Source organism: Macrobrachium rosenbergii, chromosome 21 (assembly GCF_040412425.1).
Source record: "Macrobrachium rosenbergii isolate ZJJX-2024 chromosome 21, ASM4041242v1, whole genome shotgun sequence".
Classification (NCBI taxonomy): Eukaryota; Metazoa; Arthropoda; class Malacostraca; order Decapoda; family Palaemonidae; genus Macrobrachium; species Macrobrachium rosenbergii.
Genome location: NC_089761.1, coordinates 70,478,882 through 70,504,536, shown reverse-complemented (window position 1 = coordinate 70,504,536; position 25,655 = coordinate 70,478,882). Strand labels below are relative to the sequence as shown.

Here is a 25,655-nt window from a genome sequence, read left to right as displayed (position 1 = left end):
AAGTTGAAGTGAGCAGACTGCATTTTCCCCATTGAAGCCTACTTTCTTGCTAAAGGCTTGTAATTCTCCTACCCTCTTGGCTGTAGCCAACGCGACCAGGAAAAGGGTCTTCTTAGTGAGATCCTTCCATGAAGCCTTGTCGAGAGGTTCAAACCTATTCGAGGTTAAAATTTTAGGACTACGCCCAAATTCCAAGAGGGGGTCGGGTTGTCCTTCCTCTTAACTGTCTCAAAAGACCTTATGAGATCCGTGAGGTCCTTGTCTCCGACACGCCAATATTTCTGTGACGGAAGACGGAAGCAAGCATGCTGCGTATCCCTTGATGGTTGATACTGCTAGGTTTCCTTGGGTTTTAAATGCAGTAGAAAATCTGCCAGTTGAGTTAGAGAGGTACTGGAAGAGGAAATGTTATTTTTTCTGCACCATTCCCTGAATACATCCCACTTTGATTGGTACACCTTGAGTGTGGACGTTCTCCTCGCTCTCGCGATGGCTCTTGCCGCTTCCCTTGAAAAGCCCTTCGCTCTTGCCAGTTTTTCGATAGTCGAAAGGCAGTTAGGTTGAGAGCGAGGAGATTTTGATGGTATCTCTCTATATGTGGCTGTCTGAGTAGATCGTTCTGACAAGGTAACGATCTGGGGGAGTCTACTAGCCACTCCATCACCTCTGTGATCCATGGTCTCATAGGCCAAAATGGAGCTATCAGGGTCATGCGGGCGTCGTTCGACTCCCTGAACTTCTTCATGACTCTGTCTAGGATCTTGAATGGGGGAAAAGCGTACATGTCTAGTCCCTCCCAATTCATGAGGAAGGCGTCCACTGCCACTGCTTCCTGGTCTGGGACTGGAGAGCAGTAGACTGGTAACCTCTTCGTTCTCTGTGTCGCAAAGAGGTCTATTGACGGTTCTCCCCACAGATTCCAAAGCCTGTTGCACACCTCGTGATGTAAGGTCCATTCTGTCGTGAGAACCTGTCTTCCTCTGCTGAGAAGATCCGCTCTGACGTTCTTCTCTCCCTCTATGAAGCGGGTGATCAGAGTTAAGTTGTTCGCTTCTGCCCACAGCAGGAGATCTTTTGCTGCCTCGTAAAGGGAATCCGAACGAGTGCCACCCTGTTTCCTGATGTAGGCCAACGCTGTGGTGTTGTCTGCGTTGACCTGTACAATCTTGTTCTGGACCTTCTCCTGAAAGTGGACTAGCGCAAGATGAATGGCCACCAGTTCCTTGACATTTATATGCCATTTCTTCTGATGGTTTTCCCATAGACCTGAGATCTCACCCTTCCCCAGCGTTGCACCCCACCCCATGTCTGATGCGTCTGAATACAACACTAGGTCGGGGTTCTTCTGTTGAAGTTCGAGGCCTATTTGAAGTTTGTTGGGGTCATTCCACCAACTCAAATGATTTTTGATTCCCAGAGGGATTGGAATCCACGTCTCCAGATCTAGGCCTCTTTTCCAATAGCTTGACAGATGGAACTGAAGAGGATGTAGATGTAGTCTTCCCAGGGAGACGAATTGTTCGATCGAGGAGAGGGTCCCCAGCAGACTCATCCACTCCCTCGCCAAACAGGTCCATCTCCCTAGAAAGAGCTTCACCTTTTCTAAGCAACCCAGAATGCGTTTCGGGGCTGGAAAAGCCCGAAAAACCACTGACTGAATCCTCATCCCCAGGTAGATGATGTCCTGTGAAGGCGTTAGCTGTGATTTGGCTAGATTTACTACCAGACCTAACTGTTGCGTCAAATTCATTGTCACTTGTAGATCCTCCAGACACTTTGCTTGCGATCTGGCTCTGATTAGCCAGTTGTCCAGGTACATCGAAATCCGTATCCCTTTTAGATGTAACCAGTGAGCTACGTTCGATGTCACTCGAGAGAAAACGTAAGGAGCCGTGCTTAGTCCAAAACAAAGTGCTCTGAACTGATAGGTTGTCCCGATATGCACAAACCTCAGATATTTTCTGTAGTTCGAGTGAATTGGTACGTGAAAATACGCGTCCTGTAGGTCTATCGAAACCATCCAGTCTTCCGGTCTGGTGCCTGCTAGACTGACGCAGATGTCTCCATGGCAAACTTGACTTTGCTTACGTACTTGTTCAGTGGACTTACGTCCAGAACTGGTCTCAACCCCCGAGTTCTTGGGTACCAGAAAAAGTCTGTTGTAAAAACCTCTGACGAGAGTCCTTTACCTCTTCTATTGCTGCTTTTGATAGCATCTGGGTCACCTGTTCTTGAAGAGCTGCTGCTTTGCTCCCCGAGTAAGTAGCTGTCAACTCTAACGGTTCTTGTGAAAGAGGGGGCTTCCTTAGGAAGGGAATCTTGTATCCTTCCTTCAAAACTTCGACTGTCCAATCGTCCGCTCCCCTTTGGCTCCACTCTTGCCAAAAGTGGGATAACCTGGCTCCCACTTGTGTCTGGAGGTTGTTGTGATCATTTCTTGGATTTCGGTTGCTGCTTGGGGTTCTTACGAAGTTGTCCTCCAGCAGCCATTCTCTGACTTCCTCTCGAAAGGGCTCTCCCACGAAAGGGCTGACGCGTAGGAGGAGCTTCTTTGTCCTTCCTGGCTAAAAAGTTTGCCGGAAGAACTTTCCTAGCAGTCCTTGTGATCAGATCTTGCGTTGATTGTTGCGCAAGGGCTGCTGATAAATCCTTAACCAGCTCTGAAGGGAAGAGCTGTTTAGATAAGGGCATACAAGAGTTCAGATTTCTGAGCTATAGTCACTCCTGAAGACAAGAACGAACACAGCATAGCTCGTTTCTTGATAACACCTGCTGTGAAAAGGGCAGAAAGTTCGACCGTCCCATCCCTCACAGCTTTATCGAGACAGGCAATAAGGTGCATTTGCGTGTCATTCTTCTCATCTGAAACCTCTGCAAGAGCTGCAAGAGTCCAGTCCATCAAGCTGAAGACTTCAATAGTTCTGAAAACGCCTTTCAGCAAATGATCCAACTCAAGTGGACCACAGAACCTTGGCTTTTGTCATGGCTGTTCTCCGTGAAGAGTCAACGAAGTCTGGAGAAGTCCCCTTGGGAGGAGGCAGGAACTCCCAAACCGAGAGCTTCCCCAGTCTCATACCACACGCTGGATCTAGAAGCCAATCTTGTCGGGGAAAGGAAAAGGTTGTCTTTCCTTGTTCCTTCTTCTTCAAAATCCAATCATTCAGTGTCGAAAAGGCTCTCTTCACTGATTTGGCCAACACTGTCTTCTTGAATGAGGAAGACTTCTGGGGTCTACCCATCAAATATTGGGAGGGAGGACTCGAGGTACGGCCTGTTGAAAATCGTTAGGAAATAAGTCCGCCAAAAAGAGTAAGAAGTCTTTTCAGATCAGCGGCATGAAGAGTTTCTTGAGTTTCCTCTTCCGAGATCTCTTCCAAAGGATCCGCTATTCCGATGTCGAACGAGTGGGGAAACGTGTGATCGTGCTGCTTGCGTGCGTCACGCATGCGTCCAACTTGCTGCGAGGGAGCTTCACGATCCTTGTCACCTCCCGTCACTCGTGCGGCTTGTTGCGGGGAAGCGTCTATGAGCGCTGCAACTTGCCGCGAGTTTGCGTCTTGCTGGCTGTTAGCGTCTTGTTGTCCTGATTCTTGCCTTACCCTCTTCTTGGGTCTGTTGACGTCCTTAGATTCCTTCTTGTGTGTTTCTTCTCTAGTCCTTGCGACTTGTAAGAGTCAAAAGAGACGCAAGGGACTGCTGAACTTCCGACAAGAACTTTAACTTGAGGTGCCACTTTCTGCTGGGAAACAACTGGAGATGGCACTGCACGAGCTTCCACAACTTCGGAGACTCTAGCTGGGATCTTTTGATGATGAGGTGGTGACGCAGCTTGCGACACGTCCCATTCTGGGGGCGGGGGAGAAGCGTGAACTGAAGTAATGTATACGTCTTCTTCCTCCGACGAGTTATGCGTCTTACGCCTCTGTTTAGGCGCAGAAACGCCGTCTTCTTCCGACAGGAATCTCTCTGGAGAGCTCCATTTGCTGCAAGAGGGTTGTTGGAGCGGGAAGGGGACCTGCGTCTCTTGATAGGTCTAGATTCTTGTGATTGACGCCAACCACGTCTGGGTCTTGCGTCATCCGAGGAAGAAGAACACGTCCTCATCTCGCCTTTCCTGCGGCGAGGGGGAGCGTCCTGGGATGCGTCAACAGGATCGCTTGAGGGGACGTCCACTGATTGTTCAACGTCTCTCACCTCCCTTAGCCTGTCGACGTTCCTTCTCCCAGGGGTTGGGGAGCATGGAAGAGGTCTAGGGCTAGGAGCGTGACAGACACGAACGGACGCACCCTCCACTGCACTAACACTGTCACCGAACTTTTGTTGCAAACTATGCACTGCCCCCCACATCACTTCCCTATCCGAAGAAAGGGATTGCACAGAAACTCCTATGGCCGAAATAGCAGCCATTATATCTATTAAAGACGGATTACTTAATCCCGACTCCGCAGGAGGATCGGGTACTACTACCTTAGGGTTAGGATCAGGAATATTAGTATCAGACAAGTTAGAAAGGACTTGACTATCAGAAGACCTAGCTGACAGAACACTGGAAGATCTAGCTCTCCTAATTCTGTCCTTTTCCAATCGCCTCACATAGCGATCATACTCTCTCCACTCTTTCTCGGACAAACTTTCACACTCATTGCATCTATCATCAAATGCACACACATGATCTCTGCATTTCTTACATACTGTGTGGGGATCAAGAGCAGCCTTGGGAAGCCGGGTCTTGCATCCCCTAACACACATTCTAACAACAGGATCAGCCATCTTGAAAAGCAAGTACAAAGAACAATTGTTCCAGTCGGAAACCGACCAAATTAGCTATCAATGAGAAAAAGAAAAATCCAGGGAAAATCCAATATCAGCGAAAGCCATCAACGAAAACCAAACAAGTAATGGGTACTTCACCAATTGTAGTAAAGCAAACCAAAGCAGAGCGAATTTCCAACGTGTTGATAGAACGACGGCAGGGAATTTCTGAGGACAATTGGGAATGGTTCTAGGTACCTGGTAGAGGGTGCTCAGGTATGGCCACCTGACCATCTATCGGCGATTGCCGCTTAATTTTGAATTTCTGCCATGCCCATGACGAATCGGCGGGATAAAGCTATATATATGTAACTACCAGGGAAGTTAGATATTTAAAAATGCAATTGTAAGCTAAAATGCTTACATTCTAGTAACATTCAATCATTTAATTCATTTTGCAACAAATGGAAAGTTCTAGGACAATATTTCGATTTATGGTGAAATTTTGAAAAACTTTTTCTTCCCTCCTGCAGGCAGTAACTGCTGAAAATCTCAGAATTTCTTTAGTCACCTTGTCGTTGAATTTTCTCCACTCAGAAAACCTCTTCGCTTTATATCAGGCTTACATGGTCTGTAGATATTATACATGAAAATGTGATTTACAATTTCATGTAGAATACAACAAAAAATAACTCATGGTTGTAGTTTTTATTAGTTTTGAAATATTTTCATATAAATCACTGATAAGTGACCAAATTTGAACCTTCAGTCAACTCTGACTCAACTGAAATGGTCAAAAAATGCAATTGTAAGCTAAAACACTTACATTCTAGTAACATTCAATCATTTACCTTCATTTTGCAACAAATGGAAAGTCTCTAGCACAATCTTTCGATTTATGGTGAATTTTATGAAAACTATTTTCCTTCCCTCCGCACTGACATTAAATTGGAAGGCAAGTTTTTTCTCTGCTGAAAATCTAAGAAAATTCCTTTTTAGTTACCTTGTCGTAATTTTCAAGCCATTTTATATCAGGCGTTACATAAAGTGTTATACATGAAAATGTGTGCAATTTCATGTACAATACAACAAAATAACTCATGGTTGTATCATTTATCCGTTTGGAAATATTTTCATGTAAATCAAAATATATAAGTGCCAAAATTTCAACCTTCGGTCAACTTTGAAGACTGTAAAAAAAATGGACTTGAAAAATGGTAAATTGTATAATTGTAAGCTACACATCTTACATTCTAGTAACATTCAATCATTTACCTTCATTTTGCAACAAACGGGAAGTCTCTAGCACAATATTTCGATTTATGGTGAATTTTTGAAAAAACTTTTTTTGCGCTTCCTCCACGCCGCCAACTCTACTGAAAATCTCAGAATTTCTTTAGTCACCTTGTCGTAATTTCTCGCAAGAAAAAACTGATTTTATATTAGGTGTTACATATAGTGTTATACATGAAAATGTGCGCAATATCATGTAGAATATAACAAAAAATAACTCATGGTTGTAGCTTTTATCAGTTTTGAAATATTTTCAAAAGCCATAAATCACACTTATAAAAGTGCCAAAATTTCAACCTTCGGTCAACTTTAACTCGACCAAAATGGTTGAAAAATGCAATTGTAAAAAAACACTTACAGTCTAGTAATATTCAATCAATTACCTTCATTTTGCAACAAACGTTAAGTCTCTGAGCACAACGTATTTCGATTTATGGTGAATTTTTGAAAAAAATTTTTTTACGTCCTCATTTATGAATTCATGCATCATTTTGTGATAATATTTTCTCCACTTGTTGCTTTGGTCGTTTTACAATTTGTTATATACCAAAATCATCACCAATTTAACTGTGACAAAAATAAATAACTCATTAGCTTTAACCATTTTGCTCACAGCGATTTGTATACAATTATATATGAAATTTTTTTATTCTTTCTTGTCATATATTTCCAATATTTATATATGATAATTATACTTTTTCATTTCTGATGGTTGCATACTAAACTTCAGGCAATGACAAAAAATGGAGCCAAAAATGAACTCTTAATCTTAAAAACTAAAAATGAGTGATTTTTGAAAAACTTTTTCCACCAACAACACATTTTGCTCACTCCCAAAGCAAAGATTAAAATGCATCATAAATGACAGACACTTTTTTGTAAATCTAACCAATTTAGTCTCAGCGTTTAAAATTAATTGATGCAGGTGGGGAAGGATTAACATCTGGAGAACAAATAGATATGTCAGCCTTATCTGATCTGGGAGTTGAATGCCTGACACTAGCTAGGTTTCCATCTAGCTTTAGTGGCAGCTTTCCAACATCTAACTTATCTCTTTCTAGCTTCACTTTTACAATTCCACATAAATGAGAATTTAAGGTCTTCCATTTCTGTTCTCCCAATCTCTGCATTCGTCATAAGTCAAATCTAATGAACAAACCTGACCTCTGCAACCGGAACAAAGGGTGTATGAGATTCAATAAAATCACTTTTGTCATCGGAGTATTGCAGCCCTTACTACAATACCAGAAACTAGAACTACTAGTGTCGGACATTTCCTAACTAGTAAAAAAAAAAAAATTAATCCATGAAAAGTCAAATGAAAAATGCCGAAACGGTTACAAATACTTCACCAAAGAACAAATTCAATGCCAATACGAATTCCAAAACTCTGAACCGTCTGTAACAACACCAGGTGTTGACACTACAAACGGCAGAAACAAATTGTCATGTTGGCGGTGTTGTTCCTCTTTCGTACCCCAAAAGTGGGCGAGGCATGGTCACCTATACAAACAAAAGAACCGCTACCACGGATTCAGAATTCTAACTGACATTCCAGTAGAAACTCTTAGCTAAGTAATTACTGGGTAAGTTACATATATAAAAATCACAAGTACATTTTAGCAGATAAAACTCTAATCCAGTCCATTAATTATATAAGAAAAAACAATGGGGTACATCATACATACTTTGATGCAAGTGGATCTCTCACTGAAGACTGTTCTCTCTTTCGTTTCCGACCTTTTGAAGCTTCTCCCACCATACCAACAGGAATTTCCAGTGTCTTGCCATCAGTACCCATTCTTGGCTGGATAAAAAAAGTACCAGAATTAATTTCATACTCCAGAACGATACTATCACTAAAATGTAAACAATGAGAAATCTAATGAAAAATCAATTTTGAAAACTGTTTTGATTCCCTATTACTGTTTATTCAGTTGGTGTAATGTATTCAACTAGATAACCAGCTATAAAAATTCCCTAGACAGACTTCCTCTCTCAAAGAGTAAGATATGAGCTTCTAAGGACTCACTCGGAAATTACTGCATCTTTACCCAATCATATGAAAGGAGGAAGGTGCCTCAATGTAGGTAATGGTTCATATTTACAAAAGAATTTTCTTTTAAAAGTGTGCTTCTGTAAGGAGTAATAATCACTACCTTACTTTAGATATTTTATGTAGAATACCTTGTTAATCCATTAAAGAGTGCAGGATCACCGAGTTCAAATTCTGAGTTACTCACTGTTAGCTTGGTAAGACATTTCTCAAAGAATAGTAGATAGGGTAGGGAGGGCTGTCCATCTCAGTATGCAGGTAGGATGACAAGTAAGAACCAGATAATGACCTAGAAAACTGTACAATGAATTGCTTATCTACTCAAGAATATGAATTGCTCAGGTTCATGATGTGAGTCAACCACATTATGGGGGATCAGCTATTTATCTTCCATTACTGAAGATTACAGTCTGCACTTATCAAAAATAAAGCAAATTTTAAAAATATTCGTCTATGTTTATAAAAAAATTATGCAAATTATAAAAAATTAAGCAAATTTCAAAACTATCTTGTCAATTAGTTTGCAACGAAATTTACAACTATACAATAAAATACTGTGTACAGAAAACTAAAGGAGATATGATCAACATGAGTTACAAAACCTTGAAAAATGTATTTTTCATGTATTTTAGACATGTAGCTGCCCAAAGTTGAAAAAATTCATACAAAAACCTTACCAGTCAGTTTAAAGCCCTTTTACTGTAAAAGCATCCAATAAACTGAAGATGGATTTCAAAATCAGTGATTTAACAAATATCCAGGTTTTTCTTTGGGAAATACCTACAGTATTTTTGGTTGCCGCTGTGAATACTCAAAGGAGTAACCCTTTTAATCCCACTGGGTGCTCTATACAACAGACTGACTAATATAAAGAATTTCCTCTCATAGCTGATCTAGGCCACAGTAGGGCAACTGCTGGTACAATGGAGTATAAATGGATTCAAGGCAGGAAGACTCTTTATACATACTGCCTTACAGTGACTTCCATTAAGACTATGATTCAACCTTCCATAAATATGGCAACAGAGGCACAGGTCAGCTAGGCCCTGACACTACTTGCCAGGTCTGTGAAAGAGAACATCCACCAAAGATTCAAAGCCATTTAGTCAAGGCAAGCAGGTGGGTTTAAGGACTTTCAGTAACAAGTCCAAGAAGGAGCAATTTTTGCACTACCTTTAAGACTCCATTACCATATATACCTCAACTCTCACTTCAAGGGAATCTCTCTACATCATCTATGTGCAATTGCATTGGTATAGCACCACTATTACCTCTTGCCATCTTTGAGATCTGTTCTCATTCCCCAATCCCCATGGGAAGGAAGCACTCACATACCATGATTCCATTTGTTCTGCTTTACAACTAATGCTTCTATGAGTTCATGGTACCCATGCTGCAATCCACGTCTCAGCCAATTAGAAAGTAAGGTTGCCACTTCTTACTCTGATCCTTGTGGCCTCTGAACAGAATTTCCAGTCAGTTTGTGTCTTAAGGTCCTGGTCTCTGCTCTTTTTAGCATATATGGTACATAGTTACTCCTAACCTCCTTCAGCACAACTTCAGTTTTATGTATCAACTGCAGAGTCCTGACTAACTGACTTCCTTTCTCTCTCTACATGAACATGACTGTAGGCCCCTAGGTGCTTCTTACCTGGCCCTCCTTCCTGCCATTTTCCTTGTTCTCTAACAGGATAGATAAGATTCCCTGGACCTTTTGTAGAGTGTAGTTTGTCCAAGTGGACTAAACACTGGTACAGGGTCCTATCAGCCTCTGCTTCTCTGTGCCAGGTTAGGTGGAAGGTTATCTTATTCGGGTCTCTCTTCCACATAATCATAATAGGGAATCTAGCATTTCCAGATTCCTCCAGTCCTTTGCTGTAAGTAGAGACTTGCAGGATGTGGCAGACGTTCCAAACCCGAATGTTCCTCAAGTTCACGAACAGTACCAGTCGACTTTGTTAGACATCGTTCCCATATCAGGAGTAAATCTCCTTTGTAAAAAGTGATGGCTGTATTGTGATAGGAGCATATACCAAATTTTAAAGATGTGTATTTTTCTAGATACGCAAAGAGAAGCCTTTTACTATAATCCTGCCTGTTTTCCATTGGAAAACTTGGCAGGTTACAGGCATGTGTGTGTGTGTGTGTGTGGGCAGGAGTCCATCAATTACATGGCTGTTACTGATTAATCCTTGTTACAAGGCTTCAACAGCCATCTCTAGCTCATGCTGAGAATACTTGTATAAAAAAAAGCTCTGGTTAGTATATCTAGGAACAATACACAGTACCTTTAAAATTTGGCATAAGAATGATATCATATTCAGCCATTACCGGATTCACAACAGTACACTGCTCTCCAGGTAAAGCTTAAGAGGTATCACTACATACCTACTTGAAGCTTCAAGTTATACTTTTAAGGTCAATCAGTATAAAAGAACATGAACCTCAGCATGTGCAGTGAGGGCATTGGATTTTGATCAGTACAAACTAGTGCAAAAGGGAGCCTTTAAAATGGAAAAAATAGTACAGCAGTATATGATTAATGGAATTTACTGGACAATCTTTTCATAACGGTCTCATTCCATCCCATGACCTATTGCTCTGTCTTTGCAGTTCTTATGTCTGAAATATCCTTTGGTCTTCTCTAGATCTTTTATCTGCCACTCAGTTCCCTCCCAACTAAGTTGCTACTCAGGCTGTTGTAAATAAGGTTTGTTATGAAAATAATTATAATATTTGTTTGAGTTTTAAATTTTAATACAAACTAATTTTTTCACACATACCCTATATTTTTGGAGTATTATCAAAAATTTAAATTTTTTTGACAGATTATCAGTACTGCCCTCCAACCAATCCCTCTCTTCTTTGCAGCTGCCTCACTTTCTGACACAAGAAGTGAGAGCTTGCCAATGGAACCTATTTGGTGTCTGTTATCACACAGATTCATGATATAGTCTTACATGAAAAGTAATGCACTTGTATTATAAAATGTAAAAAGATTATACACTTATAAATAACTTTTCTGAGTCCAGCCCCGTGTCAGCCGGTGAAATTCCATTGTAGCACGAATTTCTAGGTATAAAATGCTAGATATACCAGAGAAAAAAAGAGCTTTCAGGAAAGCTGGGGTTACTACCCCAGATCGAGCGTCTTCTCCAAGGAAGACGTCGGTATAACGAAGGGTGAGTGAAGGATCACTACCACGGAGTCTTACTCGAAAGATATCTCCTGTTAAAACCCCCAGAAGAGAGCGGTGAGCCGTTACAGCCCCCTCAAGACACAAACACCCGCCAGCTCGGCGACACCAGCGCCACCTACCTCATTCCATTTTCTAGCACGTGATGCTACCATCTCTCTTTTGTGTGCTTGTGCCTTTTTTGGATTATTTCACCAATTAATCATGTCATCGAGCAGCTTTACCATCTCCAAGTTAAGTACCATCTTATTGTGGGGTTTTGTTCGATAATTTGGCTGTAATTGGTCTCATTTTTCATAATTATGAGAACTTATTATGACGCCACGGCGTCCTCCGCCAGCCATGTCGATCACGAGGCGACCCCATCAGTTCTTTTTCTGTTGGGGTTGTCTCCTTGTCGTTATATGTTATTATTTTTGCCCCTGGTTCTCCTCCTGGCGGGTTTCCTGTGGTGGCCCCCCCTTTTCTTTTAGAGTTTTACATATTTGTTAGGCCTATAGGCCCATTTTAGGGTGATGCCCCGTCCAGGTCCCCCAGGCTGGGTTCCTTGTTTGTTACTTAGTCTACATTAGGCTATATTATTTTTTTTTTTCTTGGCGATGGTGCTCTATTTTGTTTTTATTCATTGTTTACCTCCTCGAGGTAGCGGCAGCCTCAGATCTAACCGCTTCCCGAGGTAGGCTACGCACCTAATATGAGCACATTTTTATTTATTCTATGTTTTTGTGTGTGATGGTTTATTTAGTGTGGCCTTCCCTTGCCTATTATAGGCTAGTATTGCTTCCTTCCTCTTGCCCTAGGCGTGGAGGATCCATCAGGTTGAGGGAGTTTTGGTTGCTGTTTCCTCCGGGGTCGTTTTTTGGGGTGGCAGAGTGAGCCCCTTAGTTCTCTTCCTTCCTTTGGGGGAATAGAGTTCTTTGGATGTGTCTCCTCTAGGCTAGTCGCCTTCTTGCCCCCTCTTCTCGGTCCCGGTTGGCTCTCGGCACAAAATTTCTCTCCCTGTTTGCCTTCCTCCTCCCTTCCGCACTCCTTCCGTTTTCCTAGCCTATACTGGGTTAGGTCCCTTATTAGGCTTCGCCTAGTCAGGAGTTGGGCATTGAGGCTCGGTCGCATCCCTCCCCTAGTAGTAGGCCACCCTCCTAAGTTTCATTATTCTTGGAGTGGTGTGTGTGCAGTTGAGCGGGTGAATCATTTTCCCCTGTCTCCTGTTTTCTTCTCGTAGCCTACCACTCTTCCCTACCACACCCCCTCCCCCTTCCCCCCTCCCCAGCCTTGCTCTACTCGTGCGGTGACGCTAGATGGCGTTTTCTCCGAGTTGAGGGACTCCCCATTTGGTAGAGGGATTCGCTCCCTCCCATACAGTCCCAAGCATCGCTGTGTTTGTGTTGGTGGTTCGTTTACTCTCCGACTTCGAACGAGTTCGAACACTCTCTCCCACACTTTCTTTCTCCCCGTCCGGGTTTCTTGGTTGGGTTGTTTATACTTGCTCCGGCTTATGTTATATATCATACGAGCATCTTGCCCACCTTGTTTCACTGGCGGGAAGTCCGAGAGAGGGGAATATATATAAGGGGCGGATCCCTCCGGTCTCCGGAGTGGTTTGCTCCTTTTACCATCACTTGTTTATTTTTATTGTTTATATATACATATTTATATAAGTGTAATTTATCTAACGGAGTACTCACTCCTCCCTAATTTTTTATATATATGCTATTGAGTCCGGTTCTGCGCACCAGGGGTTCCGCCGTTATTTTTACTGGCAACCCTTGCGGTGAGTTCCTGTTGTCTCATACCTTTCATTCCCCGGGAGTATTCCGGGGTCTGGAAGTAATTACCTTCCACTCTGTGTAATTTGGAGCTTATTGGCCTAGTTTTTAACGAGGATTTCTTCTCCACCGGAGCATTCCGGTTGTAGTTGAAATTCCCGGCCTTGCCGGCTTTAGATTGCTTAGAGTGGTAGGTTTATGTACTTTTTACACTTACAGACTGTTTGCTGTGAGGAGCCGGGGTGCACCGCTTCATTGCAGCAACCTTATGGACACGTAGTGTGCCGGACCCACGCTGGTTGTGCGGTCCGGCTGGACCGACCTGGTAGTCTGGCACCCCGATGGCTGTGAGGTTTGCTTCGCTTTGTGTGCGAGTGTCCAGGATGAGTCGGTAAGTGACAGTTTTCTTCCGTTTTATGCTCCTCATATTGAATAGTGTTTATGGTTCTCGAACTGTTTTTTCGTTCTGCTAATTGTTGGTTATCTTACAGGCGGACGAGTCCTCCAAGAAGTCTTCCTTGGAATCCCTCCGGGCCTGGGTGGCTGGGTTTGGGAGGAATGTTCCGTCAGGGAAGCCCTATGTCCTCGACACACTAAGTTGAGGGACCTGCTCTACCCGGCGCGCACGGGTGGCGGCCGCAGTGCCAGAAGATCTTGCCACCCCATCATCCAGCAGATCCGGGATGCGACCCAGCCACCCCAAGTGGACATCCTTTATGCAGAAGTTTCGGAGGACGTCGCCGCTTTAGACTTGGACCTGGAACCCATGAATACAGAACAGGACCAGGTGGTAAGTAGCGAGGTAAGTGAGGTTGCGGGGGCGGGCCCCCTTTTTGACTCCCCAGCTTCTTCTGTGTCTTCCTTTTCAGGTTTTGTGAAGTCTTCCTCCTTGGGTGATAGAGCTCCATCAGCTATCCCCAAGTTGAAGTTGAAGACTTCATGGAAGGCGAAGGGCTATAAGTCCTCGTCTTCCAGGAAAGCCTTGCCTTTCCCCCCGTCGAAGGCTAAGGTCTCAGCACCTGTAGCCTCCGGGAGCAAGTCTGGTTCCTCCGGCAAAGGCGCGAGTAAGAGGGCATCAAAACCAAGCCCTCCTCGCCAGCCTGCCTTTGACGCGAGACTTTTGCGAACCAGCTCTTTGAAAGGTTCTCGGAGGACTTTAATCACAAATCTCAAGTTTACCCAGATATCATTGAAAGTTGACCAGCCATGACAACATACTGGCGGGAATGGCTCGCCACCCGGAGCCGAACCCCAGTATGTCATCCCTGATACAGCGGATCTCCCTCCCTTTGACGTCGGGAACCCTTGGCGTTTCGCCCTCCGGGCCATCCAACATGATGGCAAACTTAACGGTGGAAGGTCTTGGCACGAGACGGTTGGAGGAACTGGAGTTCTTTCCCGCCGATCTCTTGCCCCCTACCCAGGCTTCGTTAGGATTGACGGAGGAAGCCTGGATACGCGTTCAGATAAGGTTCCTAGGGAGACTGTCATCGTCCCTAGGGACCAAGCTCAGTCGGCTCTCCTGCGCACTCTGGCGGAGTGGCAGGCAGACAACACAAAGTTGACGCCTTTCAAGGGCAGTTTACTATGTTCGCCCTGGGAGACAACCTTGCCCACTCCCTGTTTAAACAAAGTCGCTCTGGCTACGGCCCGAGCGTGCTTTGAGGGTAATCCCTTACCACAGCTAAGGGAAACAGACTCCACATCCCTGGTATTCCCAGGAAGTGACGAGTTCTGGACTGGACGCCCGTCCACATTCACTGTTGGGAAAGCTGGACCCCTTTGTGCTTCCTCACAGTTTAGTGAGCAGCTCCCCAAAATGCCGGAATCTTTGCTAAAGGCGGAGTTTGATGCCCGGACTAAGCTAGCCCGGTCCTTGAACTCCGTCTGCCTCACGGAAGCCACTGCCGTCTCCTGTGCAGATGAGCCATTTCTTTCAGGTCTTGGCTAAATCCCTGCTGGCGGGCTTTCAGTCCACCTGTTTGACTTTATCATGGCCAGACTGGAATGCAGGAAGTTTATTTTCACTGATGCCACTATCCGTCACGAGCCTAACAAGCTCATGAAGAGCTCGATCTGGGGGCCTAACCTCTTCCCAGAAGAAGAGGTTACGAATGTTATGTAGAGAGGCTACAAGGGCCAACCAGAGTCTGCGCTCTCGCTGGGGCATTTCTGCCTACAAGCCTAAGACCACAGAATCTGGCGGCCCCAGACGAGAGGAGGCAAACGATTCAGGAGGCATAAGAGGCCCCACCATCAGGCGGTAGTCCAAGCCGTCCCAGTCTCGGCAGTGGCACAGCCCTCCACCTCAAAGGCCCATCCCCAACAATATGTGCTGGTCCAACCAGCTCATTCCCTTGCTGCGCCCTCGTATGTTGCTTCACCAGCATACAATCCAACCTATGAGGGCCGTGGATTCTTTCACGGCCTTAATAGGATCGCAAGGGGGAAGAGGCAGGCCCTTTCACAGAGGAAAGCCAACACCACCCCAAGAGGAAAACCTGGACGTGGTAGAGGGAACAAACCCGCTCCCTCCCACTGAGAACACACAGGTAGGTGGTCGCCTGTATTGGTTCAGGGACCAATGGACCTTCAGCCCTTGGGCACACAGCATTGTGTCCAAGGGTCTAGGATGGAGCTGGATCAAGGACCCTCCTCCTCTGACCAGGTTTTACCAGCCACCCTCATCAATCCTGCAGGATTACGTGGCAGAATTGCTCAACAAACAAGCAATAAAGAAAGTAAGGCACCTAAAGTTTCAAGGCAGGTTATTCACTGTTCCCAAAAAGACTCAGATCAGCAAAGAGTGATCCTGGATCTGTCGCGCGTCTAAATCTCTACATAAAATGCGACAAATTTCGCATGCTTACGGTAGCTCAGGTACGGACTCTACTTCCGCGTGGAGCCGTCACCACCTCTATCGATCTTTCAGACGCTTATTATCACGTCCTGGTTGCTCGGAACTTCTCTCCGTTCCTGGGTTTCAGACTCGGGAATCAAGCCTACTCCTTCAGGGTCATGCCCTTCGGTCTAAACATTTGCGCCCAGGATATTTACCAAGCTGGCGGACACGGTAGTTCAACAACTCCGGTCCCGAGGATATCCCTAGCAGCGCACCTGGACGATTGGATAATTTGGGCACCAACAGTTCTAGAGTGTCAGAAGGCTACGTCCATGGTCATCAACTTCCTGGAGTCGTTAGGGTTTTCAGCTGAACAGAGAAAGTCCCGCCTGACTCCGGAGTCCCGGTTTCAGTGGCTGGGTCTCCAGTGGGATCTGTCCTCTCACACGTTATCCCTCCCGCCTCCCAAGAGGAAAGAGATAGCATCTCTCACCAGAAAATTTCTGAAAAACCAATCAGCATCCCGCCGATCCCAAGAAAGAATCCTTGGGTCTCTTCAATTTGCCTCAGTGACAGACCTGCTCTTAAAAGCAAAATTAAAAGACATAAACAGAGTGTGGCGGAGTCGAGCCAATGTCAAGCTCAGAGACAAGGTCTCCTCTATTCCTCGAATCTTAAAGGCAAGACTGCGGCCTTGGTCCACAGTCAGAGGCCTGTCCAAGACAGTTCCGCTTCAGTTTCCCCCCGCACTAGTTGTTCACACACAGACGCTTCCCTAAGCGGCTGGGGAGGATATTCACCAAAACAAAAGTACAAGGAACGTGGTCCACAATGTTTCAGCAGTTCCATATAAACACCCTGGAAGCTATGGCGGTTTTTCTAACTCTAAAGAAAATCCGCCCCCAACCGGATTCATATCAGGCTGGTATTGGACAGCGCAGTGGTAGTTCATTGCATCAACAGGGGCGGCTCCAAATCAGGTCGAGTAAACCAGGTGATGGTTGCTATCTTCTCCTGGCGAACAAGCACAGCTGGCACCTGTCAGCCACCCACCTAGCGGGGTGCGGAACGTGGTGGCAGATTCCCTGTCCAGGCTACTCCGTTGGAGACGGAGTGGTCCCTGGACGGGGAATCCTTCAAATGGATTTGCCGCCAGGTTCCGGGTCTCCAAGTGGATCTGTTCGCGACGGAGAGCAACTTCAAGCTCCCCTGTTATGTGGCCCCGAACCTGGACCCTCAGGCGTATGCCACGGACGCAATGACAGTAGATTGGAACAATTGGGAGAAAATTTATCTGTTTCCTCCAATAAACTTTACTGCTGAAAGTATTACACAAACTCAGGACATTCAAAGGTCAACCAGCCCTGGTAGCCCCCTATTGGCCGAAGAGCAATTGGTTCCCTCTTCTTCAGGAACTGGGATTGCGGAGTCTTCGGATTCCCAAGCCCAAACTGACCCAGACAGTACAAACCAAGACTGTGTCAGCTTCCTCAAGAATTCAGAATGCCCTAGTTTTATGGACTTTATAAAGTTCGCAGCCCAAAAGGGAGCAAACATTGACCCTGTTAACACTCTGTTTCTAGAATCAGACAAAAGAGATTCTACTCTTAGACAGTATGACTCAGCAGTCAAAAAATTAGCCTCCTTCCTGAAAACATCTGAAGCCAAAATCATGACGACTAATTTAGCAGTTACCTTCTTTAGATCATTGTTTGAGAAAGGCCTTGCCCCGCCACTATTACCACAGCCAAGTCAGCCCTGAAGAAGGTATTCTTATATGGTTTTAAAATTGACCTTACAGATTCCTATTTTTCATCTATCCCCAGAGCATGCACTCGTCTGAGACCCGTATCACGCCCACATTCTGTTACGTGGTTTCTCAATGATGTCTTAAGTTAGCATCAGAGATTGACAACTTTCAATGCTCTTATCTGGATCTGTTAAGGAAGACTTTATTTCTGATTAGCTTGGCTTCAGGTGCTAGAATCTCAGAGCTGTCGGCTCTCACTAGAGGTGATGATTTTGTGAACTTCCTCCCGTCCGGAGAGGTCCTCCTTTCCCCTGACCCTAGATTTTTAGCCAAAAATGAAGACCCACAAGACAGGTGGTCCCCTTGGAAGGTGGTGCCCTTCCACAAGACCAGTCTTTATGTCCAGTTTATACCCTTAAGTCTTACCTTTTAAGAACTCCACAGAGTAAGTCGGGTCCTCTTTTTTTATCAGGGAGAAAGGTGGTACTCTATCAATAAATGCAATAAGACAACAAATTTTGTATTTTATTAAACAAGCCAACCCAGATTCAGTTCCTAAGGTTCATGATATTCGAGCAGTTGCTACTTCTATTAATTACTTTCATAATATGGACTTCTCAGAACTTCTAAATATACGGGTTGGAAATCACCTCTAGTGTTTAAAAATTATTTCCACTATTTAAAAAAAATCGTTTGAAGGTTTTGATGTAAAACTCAATAATAATGCAGTTTACAAGCCCTGAAATTTTCTACAAGTAGCTGTGGGAAGTGTCATCTCCCCACCTTAATTAATCATCTTCCTTTATCCTCCCCTAACCCCCGCCCGCCTGCCTCATTTACTTCTCTGCTTGTCCTCCTGGTTGATCATGCCTCACTGCCTTGCTCCTCATATTGATATTATTTTGTCTCTGTTGAGTGGAAACTGTGATTTGACATGTTATGATTGTGTTTTTTCTTGTGGGGTACTGGGCAGTTTTTATTTTGCTCCATGTACCCCATATATATATATATATATATATGTATATATATTATATTATATATATATGATTGTCTCTATATATGTTATATAGCCTAAGTTTTGTTCCCCATGTTATAGCTTTAAGATTGTGTATACCATTGCTTTAGTATATGCCCTTTATTTAATTTTCAATTGTCATTATACTTTGTAGTCTTAAGTATTTTGGGTTTTTCCCCTGCCACACTGTGGACTTGCTCACATTTTTAGTAATGTTAAGCTTTTTACTGTACTTTAGGTTTAGTATTCTTTTCACATGTAAGAGATACCCTGATTAAAACCATTTTCGTAACTTATGTTTTTTCTTCAGATTACCTTGTTTCCTCGTAGTTAGCAGCCTTGGCATGATTCTCTATCACTATTTCACCGGCTGACACGGGGCTGGACTCAGAAAAGGGATTTTGACAAAGGAAAATCTATTTCTGAGGAAGGCCCCGTGTCACCCGGTGACCCTCCCTGACTCACCTGTTGCTTCCCCTACTTGCACATGCCAAGTCTGGGGTTAGTGCTAGCCTGGAATGAGGTAGGTGGCGCTGGTGTCGCCGACCTGGCGGGTGTTGTGTGTGGGGCTGTAACGGCTCACCGCTCTCTTCTGGGGTTTTAACAGGGAGATATCTTTCGAGTAAGACTCCGTGGTAGTGATCCTTCACTCACCCTTCGTTATACCGACGTCTTCCTTGGAGAAGACGCTCGATCTGGGGGTAGTAACCCAGCTTTCCTGAAAGCTCTTTTTCTCTGGTATATCTAGCATTTTATACCTAGAAATTCGTGCTAAAATGGAATTTCACCGGGTGACACGGGGCCTTCCTCAGAAATAGATTTTTCCTTTGTCAAAATCCGTTTACTATACTGAAACTGCATAAACCCTTTGGAATGGAAGCCAGAAGACATCATACAAAACTTACTTTCCATTTATCCATAAATGGAACACTATCTCAAAAATGAAACAATACAATATGCAGAGATTGTAAGAAAGTATCCAAAGGAACATAAGTAAATAATGGGAATGTCGTACTTGGACTTTTTCCAACCTAGTTGTCTAGGTTATCTAGGATTTTTTCCCTAAAGCAAAAATAAATGAGTGGCAGCTCAGGAGGGGTCTAGATACCAGAACTGTCATGGGCCATTTTGTAGGAGGAAGCAATGCCAAATGGCTGGGAAGAAAGTCTGATTTTATGGAGTGTGCTAATCATAGAAGAGTTAAACGAAACATTTGTTGAATGTTTTAGAAAGAATACTTAGAGATTACAAGCAATTATGAAGACTGGTACACAGCAGTGTCTTCTTTAGAGGGAGAGATACAATTGATACTGTCTGATGAGAAGGAAGTACTGTAGACATGATTGTTTTGTTAAGAGAGGGCAAAAGTCACGGAGAAGTAGCAGCTCATTACAGAATGACATTAATTGCGGTCGCCTGCATTGAGCATGAACAAGGTAAAATACTCATGCAGCCCTACTGTACCACCTTCCTTGCCATGTTCAAATACCTTAACATGACAGCGCCTCCCGTCATTCATCGTACTGCACAACTAATTCATCATCATCATCATCATCTACAGCATACTGAAATCAACATTCATCACCAGTTACTACCCGTATGATTTAACTTTACAGTACAGTACAGTACTGTATTATTTATTATTATTAAGGTACCCAGTGTAGTATTACATAATAATATTATTTAATTTCTATTACTATTATATGTACAGTACTGTAGTACAGTATTATTATTGATTTACATGATTATTTAATGTTATATTATACAATAAATATGAAAATACTGAATACTATTGCTATACGAAAAAGACAAAAAAAATCTGCATCCGCGAATATGGAGTCTCCACGAATATTTTTATAGATATGTTCCATGGAAAACCTGCGAATGCGTGTTTCCCGCAAAATTTTTTTTAGATAGGTTCCATAGAAAAACCTGCGAGTGGGTGAGTCCGCGAACCTTGAGAACGCGAATACGGGGGGTTCACTGTATTATTATTATTATTATTATATTATTTAATCTTATTATTAATTTATTTGTTTTGCTGATAAATAAATGATTTACCTAATAATAAGTACTAATATCTGGAAATTAGTGCTTATTATTAGGTAAACCATTTATTTACCAACAAAACAAATAAACATATACAAGTAACCAAAAAAATTCTCTCATCTCAGTAAGAGATGAGAGAATTTTTATGGTTGCATGTATATCTTTATTTATTTTGTATGATAAAGTAAATTATTTACCTATTAATGCATACTAATTTTCAAATATTAATAATAATAATAATAATAATAATAATAATAACTGTAATTACAAAATTTATAAATTTCTATAGTAAATTGTGATATTTTAAAGAAACAAATATCATTTCCCACTCTTTTGAGAAGCCTTTGAAGAGAGGGGTAAGGGCAAAGCTGTCAAATATGCCAATCGTTTCCCACGGGATGATACTTTAAGTAAACATTTGGTATTTGAACTTTCAAATAGGCAGTTATAAACATTTTTAGAGGAGGGTGTTAACCATTCGCAGATTTTAACTATTTGTGGGAGGGTGGGGTCTGGTACATATCCTCTGCGAATATGGGGTTTACTGTATACAGTAGGTCTTTGTTGGCCGAGTTGGTTGAGCTTCAGACTGTCATTGATGGGCCGCAGTTCGATTCCCGCAGCCAGCTGATGAAGAGTTAGAGAATTTATTTCTGGTGATAGAAATTCATTTTATCTCGCTATAATGTGGTTGATTCCACAATAAGCTGTAGGTCCTTTGCTAAGTAACCAATTGGTTCTTAGCCACGTAAAATAAGTGTAATCCTTCTCTCGGATGAGCTCCTAGGAGAGCTGTTAATCAGCTCAGTGGTCTGGTAAAACTAAGCTATACTTACTTTTACTGTATACAGTATGTATATATATATATATATATATATATATATATATATATATATATATATATATATATATATATATATATATATATATATATATATATATATATATATATATATATACACAGGCAGTCCTGGTTATCGTGGGGGTTCTGTTCCTGACAGCATGACGATAACCGATAATAGCGCCATCCCTGGTTATTGGCGCCGATAACTGGAGATTGGTGGTGAAAATCCAGTTATTGTCGTCACTACACAAGCACCGTAAAACCGGATTGCCGATAACTGGGGACTGCCTGTATATATAATAAAGTTGAAAGCTCATCTTGGTTTTGTTCTCTTCAAAATATGACTGTTACTTTCCAGTTATGTATTTGATTTGTACTGTTTTTGTGTTATTTCAGATGGCAAAATCAAGACTTTCTGCATTTACAATGGAACAAGCAATTGAAATGTTGTATCAAGAGGATAAAGAGGGAAATGTTGAAAAAGCTGAGATCATAATCATTTCTCAGATGTAGATAAAATGACAGATAAGGAGTATGTTGGCAAAGATGTTATTGGTGAGATATCTGTCCAAGATGTGCCTGTAGTGATACAAAGAAAGACTGAATAGGGAAGCATAAGAAAAAGAATAGAGAGAGAGAGAGAGAGAGAGAACAACAATTAAGCCTTGCTTGTTATGCATTACGAGGCTAGAAATGTCTAGTAAGCTAACCGCAGGAAACCATCTTTATATGAACTCAAAACAGTGAGCGACTACATCGTGCCCAGGGCCATAAAACCGATCATAAAATCTGGAACCTGTGCCCTCGCAATTTAGCTGACCAAGCATTACCTAGCACCTCGTCAGGAGTTAACATTCTAGCCATATCTATAATCCCGCCTTCAACAGGAGGGGTTTACATGAATTTCCATGAAAAGGGGCTGGACAAAGTGAAGTAGTTCACCATTTCTCCAATTAGACATTCTACGGAGGTGCTAGTAACACCACCTCCTGAGGTCATTTCCAATCAAATCCTTGAAGGAGTGATTTTAACAACACCCACAACTGTCCTTCCCAATCAAGCTGTTCGAGGGGAGGCCTTACAGATAAAACCTTCCAAACTTCAAGGGAGGAGATGGAAGATAGCAAGGAGAAGTAGCAGTTCCAGAGAGGCCACAAGCCAGAGAAAGATCATTAGAGTCGCTAGTCACCAACACAAGAAGACGCAGTTCTTCACCCTAGCTTCCGTGGTCCCAACCAGACTCTGACCGCGGGATACTTAACCAGATTCTGCCCGCAGCTACTTAACCATACTCTGACCGCGGGGTACTTAATCAGACATAAACTGAACTTCGACTGGCAAGAGTGGTTTTCAAGATAGTAAAACTGTAACCGTAATTGTACTTGTGTATGTAATTAACTTTCATCATTAAAGTAAGAAGCTACTCATTTCGTCTCCATTATACCTTTCTGAGAGATATAATTACATTTCATATATATCCCTTCTAAATAATAATATCATCAGCTGCTGACTACGGAAGAGACTCTGTGGACGAATACTTTGCTGACTTAGAAGAAGACACAGGTAAGAAGGGAACAATATGTCACACAAGTTATGAAAATAAACTTGTGCACGACATGCCAGGTTCCATGGAAGTTCATGTGGAGAAAGTGTTCCCTAAGAAATTAGATACAGTCAGCTCCAGCAATCAAAAAACAAGAAAATTTTGAGCCTCAGAACCTGATTGGAAACATCAAGTCCAAATATACTAAGGTAAAGCGTTCTCAACATTTAAGTGAATGCTTAGAGAATGAGAGAAAACCAAGTAACTTTGTCACCACTGGAACTTTTTGAAAAGTTTATGACCCCTTTTATTTTTGAGAATACGAGGTGTGATCATAAAGTATAGGGACTGCTGCTATAGTAAAAGAGCTAAAATATGCATACACACTAAGTTTTCAGCTTCATACCTCACTTCAGCTCTTTACAGCAGAGCTTGGAAGGAACATGTGTAATGTGTGGTCGTCGCACTGGCTATGGAGAGTTGAGCAGAGAATCTACACCAAATTTTGTCAAAAGCTTAGCAATATCTGCATACAGACCTATGCAAAGTTGCAAAAAGTGTATGGAGAGGAGTGTATGAGCCACACACGAGTGTACGAGTGGTTCAGACGCTTTCAAGATGGCCAATAAAATGTCAACAATGATGAATGTTCTGGGAGACCCACAACCAGCAGAACTGAGAAAAAACATTGTTTTCTTTGACTACAAGGGAATTGTTCATCATGAGTATGCTCCACCTGGTCAGACAGTACACAAGGAGTGCTAATGTGATGTGTTGCGGCATTTGCAGGGTGCTATTCATCGGAAAAAGCCAGAATTGCATGCGTCTGGCGAGTGGCAATTGCACCATGACTACACACCTGCCCATTCAGAGCAGTCTGTGCAGCAGTTTTTGGCCAAGTACAACACCCCCCAGGTCCGACAGCCACCGTATTCCCCAGATATCACCCCTTGAGACTTTTTCCTCTTTCCAAAAATAAAATTCCACTTGAAAGGAAGAAGATTTCAGGACATCAAGGAGATCCAAGTGAATGCAATGAGGTAACTGCTAATTATCCCAGAAAACGAGTTCCAGGAATGCTTCCATTAATGGAAACAGCGCTGGATAGTGTTTCGCTTCTGAAAGGGACTACTTCGAAGGAAATTAAATGCTAAAATGGTAAGTGTTGTAGTTTTCTTTTTAAATCACCAGTCTTGATACTTTATGATCACACCTCATAGTCATAGAAACAGTTCACTATGCAGCTTCATGTCAAAATCAATGTGATTTTACATTCAGCATAGAGGGACTGAAGATATTTAATGGGATTCTTTTGCTTCTGGATACCACAATGTGCCTTCTGAGGGAGATTATTGGCCTAGTGATAATGACCTTAGAGTCCAGATCATCAAAAATGCTATGTCAAAAAATCAGTGCCATCTTCTAACTGCCCACTGAAACCAGTACATGAAATGAAGATGAAAAGATGCTCCATGACTTTATGCTTGACATCATTGATGTATGATGGTCTGACAACATGTGTGCATGTACTGGAACAAACTATGATAGAGTTAAACCTATCAAAAAGGTAAAGAGATCACAAAGTTTTATAAAATCAAATGGTGATGTTGCTCGGCCAAGTGTTCTCAACAATTCCATTACCTATATGTGTAGTGTTGATGGCCATGACTGGCTAGTAGGAAAATATGCAACATCTTTCCAGGGAAAGAAGCAGTACTGGCCCCTTTTCACTTGCATATAGGATGCAGTTTCGGTAAATGCATGGATTATCCATATGTTCCTATATGGAAAGGAGTACAGTAACTTAATTTGATCAAGTTTCACAAGTTAGGGGATGCACATGGGGCAATAAGGCAAAAACCAATACTGATGTACAGTATAATGGAAATGGCATGTAACTGCAAGGATGAAACAAAAAAGAAACAGCAAAGAAAGCAATGTTGCAAGAAATCCCAAACCTACAGTGTCAAATGCCATGTTACTCTTTGCATAGATTGTTTTGCTGTTTATCACAAAAAGTAAATGTACAATTTCATTTCACTGGACTTGTTATGCTCTCAAAATTGCATTTTAGTTTGTATGTGCTACTTGTGTATTAACCTAAAATCAAAGAAACTAAACATTTTCTTGTAGTGCCTTTGGTTAAGTAAAGCATATTACATTGTCCCACTGGCCTCTTCTGAGGGCACCTAGTTTCTAGCTTATGATATTTCATTGACTAATTCTCATCATTCCTAGTCCTTTGTAGCAATAATTTCATAAAAATTCCATCAAAATCCCCTCCCCCCCCAAAAAAAAAACTGGGATATAACAGGTTAGTGATGCCTTTCACCCAAAGATATCAGCTTGCACATGTGCTATGGAGTGTCTACTTTCAATTTCCAAGCTGATGCACCTGGGTGTGCTTTGCACAGAATAAGGCTATTCATGATTAATGAGCTTATGACAATAAAGGTTACTACAGTAATATGATAGTTCTATAATAAGGTGATCATAAGACTCACTGCAATATATACTTAATTAACCTGTTTTCAGAACAGGGTCTAACT

The 25,655-nt window shown here is 42.6% G+C and overlaps 1 protein-coding gene across 1 annotated transcript in view; it reads right to left on the bottom strand.

Moving 5' to 3' along the window:
- Nucleotides 1-25,655, bottom strand: part of LOC136849552 (general transcription factor 3C polypeptide 1) — a 1,135,756-nt gene that overhangs the window by 593,641 nt on the left and 516,460 nt on the right. The window contains 1 exon segment of the mRNA XM_067122889.1: nt 7,734-7,852. Within this exon segment, the coding sequence (XP_066978990.1) occupies nt 7,734-7,852 (119 nt within the window).